Below are 6,000 nucleotides of genomic sequence, written 5' to 3' on the forward strand. Positions count from 1 at the left end.
GATCACACACACACACACACACACACACACACACACACACACACACACACACACACACACACATACACACATACACACACACACACACACACACACACACACACACACACACACACACACACACACACACAGACACACACACACGCCGACCTGCCGTAGGCCCCAACACACACTTTGAGGGCTGTATTCTGAGCAGCATCTCCACACACTCTTGGTGAGCTCCCCGCTCAGATGAAAGGATCCGTGTTCTAAAGGCGAGAGCGGGGTGAGGGTATAGCGGGGAGAGTGGTGTGGGCCGGATCCTGAGGGAGGAGTGTGTGTGTGTGTGTGTGTGTGTGTGTGTGTGTGTGTGTGTGTGTGTGTGTGTGTGTGTGTGTGTGTGTGTGTGTGTGTGTGTGTGTGTGTGTATGTGTGTGTACTGAAGAGGAAGACGAGGAAGAGCAAACACCTGGAGCGTCAGACTCAGGGCTACGCCCCTGGCGACAGGGCTCCCGCTCCTCTCACAGAGGTGGCAATGAACGCCGACGTTCAAACACACCTCACAGTCAGAGAAACACACCGACACAAAAACACCAGGGAGAGGTGGCGGATTGGCAGAAGAGAGAGCAGAGAGTGAGACAGGGAGAAGAGAGACTAGTGTTGTTGTTGTTGTTTTGTACAGTATGGGTTTTGTTTTATTTGTTTGATTGTTTGTTTTTACATTCAGTAATCAGGAAGTGTTATCTGAACATAAAAGCTGAGATAAAACGCTGCTGGAGAAACACTTTTTAAAAGGCATCTTTCAAGCCACCAATATGTGGTAGTAGTAGTAATAATGCACAGCACGGGGAGAGATAAATGAACACTCTGGATTTTCAAACAGGCCCAGTTACATATTGTACTTAGACTGGATAACACCTTCACCTGTTTTGGTAAAAGTTCATGTCAATATCTTTCACCAAAACAATAATATGTGTGATAAATTTAACTCATGTGTTATTTGCATTTAATGGACTGCTTTAATATGATGATTATGATCTTTTTTTGTAGTCCAGCCCAGAAGTTATTACCAAACAAGGAAACCCACTGCAGGTTAAGTTTAAGTTGCTTGATTCAATATTTATATAATTGATATTAATTTGATCAGACACGCCCAACTCGTATATTAAGTAAGACAGTAATTAAGTAGTTCGGAGAGGCTTATTGTCGGTATAAGCCGAGAACGCTGGAGTCTATCCCTCTGTTACATGTGCTAGACCCCTGGGAGATGGATTACTGAGGTGGAGCGCCACTCCGCCACATCTACCTTATTAATGTTAATGTTGCATATAGAAGTCCTGTAAGTCCATGCATGAATCCATGAAGTCCATGCATGAAATAACAGTCATAATAATATAAAGTAAGGAGTGTCACCAGGAGGACGTAACATGTGCAGAGGAACAACTTAACAAGTTATCCAACCCAGCTCTCCTTGAAAAACAGCTGCCTTGACCAACCTGTAGGAGTTGCTAGTGCGGCGACAGAGATTGTCCCTTCCTGCCTGACCACCCTCAAACATGGCCAACTGTGTTTGTTGGAGTATCCCCAACCAAGCCCCAGGCACCGCAGAGGATTCAAAACACTATAGTCTCCGTGGTGGTAGGCAGGGGACCACTGCACCACCTGGGTGCCCCACACAGACCTTATTTTCAGCATAAATCAAAAACCCTATGGGGAAAAAGCTTTGTAAGTCTATCAAGGGAACCCATTGCAAACTGACTTCTGGTTACTAGGACTACAAACTGCAGCACTCTATAGAGGGCACGTTATAGTGGATAACTGATATATGACCAGTTGTTAATGATAGCTGCTGGATACAACAGGTCACATATTGAGCACCCCTCCCTCGCCTCGTTCTCCACTTGCATTCATTAAGTCTGCTGTTGGGCTGTTCTGATTGGACCAATGGCCTTATAGTCAGCAACATGTACTGTACAGCATGCGCACGCACGCACGCACACGCACACACACGCACACACACACACACACACACACACACACACACACACACACACACACACACACACACACACACACACACACAGACGTACACGCGCACACACACACGGGTGAGCCACTTTCAAGTGAAATAATAGAAAGGGGGTTGCAATGTCCCGCAATGAATAGTAATAACTGCATTAAGATTAACGAGCCCAGCATGTAAAGAATAATTGCATCTGTCAAAAGATTAAAAATACATGAGCTGTAGCATTTGTTGGGTTGAGGGGGGGGGGGGGGGGTAGCTCCGTGTTGGGCTTGAGGGGCGGGGAGAGATGAAATGGGACCACAGCCAAGTGACTGTCCTCCATTGTACCTGGACTCATCCATTCTAGCAAGGAGGGGGTTGGTGGGGGGGTGGGGGGGTGACCTTGGACACCGCCGGCAAGATGTACAGTGACAAACAGTGCGCAGGCTACCGTAGGCCTACCTCACAGATGGCACAGGACTGCAAGGGGCCAACACACAAATAACCTCCTCCTCGTTGTTTTGGCTTCTGACTGCACAGCAAACTCCTGAGTGTTGGTTTAACCTGTTCAATCCGGGAACGCATCAACAAATGTCAGTTTTCTGAAAAACCGTATGTTGCTATAATATCAGTGGTGCTCAAACTTTTTCATGTCAACCTCCCAAATTATATGTATTTGGCCGTGGACCCCCCCCCCCCCCCCCATCTGAAAATATTTAGTTTCCAGGGATCCCCCCCCCCCCCGAAGCAAAGATTTGAGTTACAAATCTTCGCAAGATTTGCACAAATTTTCTAGATAATAAAAAAAAGCAGATCTACAAGCTCATAGCCCGGCATTCTTTCTAAGATTGCAATGACACTGTGGTGGCACTCGGGTGAGGTTATATTGTCCACCACCATGGTGCCTCCAACTTGGCGAGGGCCATGTTCGCGAGAGGGAAGCAGGGGACTGGGGAGGGCAATCCTTGTCGCTGCACCAGCGACTCCTATACGGGGCTGGCAAGGCGCCTGTCAGCGGGAGGTGTTGAACTGTGAGGAGTAGTCCTCCCGGTAAGTCTCCTCACTGGCAGGTGAACCAGTGGAGTTCGTAAGTGTGTGGGTAATTCGTTAATTGGCATAACGACGAAATTTGGGGAAAAGGGTAATAATTAACCTTAAAAAAAGAAACAAACATTCAGTGTATATATTTGTAAAGTTAGTCTAATTGCAAAACTTCCCCCATCAATCTCGAAGCCAGTTAATTAAATATAATGTGCATCAGTCTATGCAGTAATATACAAGGACACGGTTAAAGTATAGTGATGTTTCAGAAGTTAATAACTAAGTCCCTCTATGTATTGTTTAAAAATTACTTGTCGTTTGACATACAGTACACTGAGGAGGAGCATGTGGTCATTCATCCATTCCAGTTGGTCTATGCCTATGGTGAGGCGGACTGACTGTAGAGGTGCTTCAGGTAAGGTCAAACGGAGATAAGAGGCTGCCTATGCTAATCCAAGGCCACCTGTGTGGAATGCTCCATAATAGTATGACATTCCCAGACAGAGAGACTGCAAAAAGACTGCATTCACTTGTATGCACGTATGCATGCGTGTGTGTGTGTGTGTGTGTGTGTGTGTGTGTGTGTGTGCGTGTGCGTGTGCGTGTGCGTGTGCGTGTGCGTGTGCGTGTGCGTGTGCGCGCGCGCGCGCGTGCGCGTGCACGTGCGCGTGCGTGCATGTACGCGCCCACATTTCCATGTATGAACAGTATGTATCTGTATGTGTATGGCGTAGGTGATTCTGTGCATGCGTGTCACTTGCCTGTCTTGTTTAAGGCTTTGTTCTCATGTCAATCCACCCTATTCTCTGCAGGAGATGGGTTCATGACAACATGTAGCACACTAGAGGCTCCCGGGCTTCCATTAAGCCCTTGATATGAGGAAGTATAGGTCAGGAAATCAAACCGAATACATCTTCAAAGACAGGCACTTCTCATCAAGAAGAACTCCATTCAAAGCGAGCTTGTGTATGTGCATGTGTTCGTGCATCCGTGTATGTATAGTGGTGCAATATCAAGCAGGGGGACATCAAGGAAAAATGGAGACCTTTAAAAGTCAGCTGCCGCCATCGTTGCTTCTCTGACACAGACTTTTATCTTGTATTCATTGGATGTGCAAACAGCATTCTCTCGTCCCGCCACAAGTGATTCTCTGATCTAGCCTAAGATTGTGTAACGTTTAGCTCTCCCTCTCCTACAACAAAGAGCAATGCAGTGGTACATGTTCCCTGACACCAACAGAAATTACTGAGTAAACACACACCGCCTATTCCTCTCCCTCCCCTCCTCTCTCTCTCTCTATCTCTCTCTCTCTCCATCTCTCTCCTATTTTCTGCTGTTGGCCTCATCAGGCCTGTGTACCTCACTGAGCTTACTGTAACTATGGCCACAATGGCGCCCCCTCTGGTTGTGTTCTCTCCTCAGCCCCCACTACACCAAGGGACCAGTGCTGCTAGGTTTTGAAGTGGCCTCATGCAGAGTCTTTGGAACTAACTCTGAGAGCATGAAGAGAGGACTCTGAAAAATGGATAAGAGCTGCAAGCATATACGGAATACGGTATGCGTCTTGCTGTTGTGGCACATATTACTTTTTACTAGTTTGCATGTTCGTGTACATATGTTGTGTGCATTTTGGGCACAGAAGTGTGTGTGTGTGTGTGTGTGTGTGTGTGTGTGTGTGTGTGTGTGTGTGTGTGTGTGTGTGTGTGTGTGTGTGTGTGTGTGTGTGTGCGCGCGTGCGCGTGCGCGTGCGTGTGCGCGTGCGTGTGCGTGTGCGCGTGCGTGTCTGTGTGTGTGTGTGTGTGTGTTGAGAGGGCAAGTCCAGCGCTATTAGTACAGGTCTGATGCGAAATTGATCTGTGGGGAGGGTGATCTTTGAAGATAGATAATTCCAGCAGTAATGCGTGTGCGTGATATTTATGATGTTGTTGTTGTTGTTGTTTGTGAAGATGCATGTCTATGGCTTGGCGGGAGACTCACCTGGGGCTTCGATAAGCTGCTTGTAGATTCCCAGGAATGCAGACTCGGCCTCCTTACTGCGCTTGTTCAGAGCAACCACCTGCAGGGAAGAGAAGGCGCCATTAAGGTAAATATAATCCTCATATAATCCTGGTAGCAACATAAAACCTGAGTCAAAATGCACCACTGCATTTTTACATTTTTGACACAGAGCAACAGTAGAATACGTTTAGTATGTGGCTCACCCAGGACAACAAGCAAATGGAGAATATGAGGAATACACAGCTTAAAGCTATGTTAATAAATATAACAGATTGTAAATATACAATCAATATATATTACTACACAATACATATATTACTTTGGACTGCACCTTGGCATAGAATGTACAAGTCTCTGAAACTCTACTAGATGGAAGGAATGCCATTCTAAGAAAAGATATTTGGTGGTTTGATGATGGTGGTGGGCTGTCTAACACACGTTTCCAAAACAGTGGGACCGATTTTTGTGGGTCACGAGTAAACGTCCCCCTTTTTTTGGTTCTTTTTTTTATTTCAAAAGATTTTCAAAAAATGTAATTTTGAGTTATTCATACATTAAAATAAAAACAATAAAAAAATAAAAAACAAATTCATAAATAAAATTAAAACAATTAAATCAAATTCCACAAATGTAACTTTCAAGCAGAAGTGAAAATAGCCGATCTACAAGCTTATCTGCTATTTTCACTAGTTTAGGCCCCCGGGGAGACATCACATTTCTCTTTTGGGATCTTTGTAGAAAAGTACCTATGATTTTTGCACAACTGAACTCTCAAATGGGCCTCTGTAATTGTAATGAGGGGTTTATGCACTGCAACCCCACTTAAACATTCTTTGTAGTTGTTGACAGACAGTTCTTGCTGACACAGTCTGATCAGTCACATGGAAAAGTTGCTCTTCTTTCTTTCATAGTCATATACAGTAGAAATTGTTTTCTTGCCATCTTGATCCAAAATGCTCAGCATTTTTGTACATGCC

General features: G+C 45.4%; 1 protein-coding gene across 1 annotated transcript in view; it reads right to left on the reverse strand.

Annotated features, from left to right (window-relative positions):
- cux2b (cut-like homeobox 2b) overlaps nt 1–6,000 on the reverse strand; it is a gene marked incomplete at its 5' end in the record, with an annotated part of 123,174 nt that overhangs the window by 28,257 nt on the left and 88,917 nt on the right. Inside the window, one exon of the mRNA XM_080433615.1 lies at nt 5,003–5,081. Within this exon, the coding sequence (XP_080289741.1) occupies nt 5,003–5,081 (79 nt within the window). The remainder of the gene's footprint in view (nt 1–5,002; nt 5,082–6,000) is intronic.

The sequence above is a fragment of the Gymnoscopelus braueri genome (genome assembly GCF_963280865.1).
Source record: "Gymnoscopelus braueri genome assembly, chromosome: 7".
Classification (NCBI taxonomy): Eukaryota; Metazoa; Chordata; class Actinopteri; order Myctophiformes; family Myctophidae; genus Gymnoscopelus; species Gymnoscopelus braueri.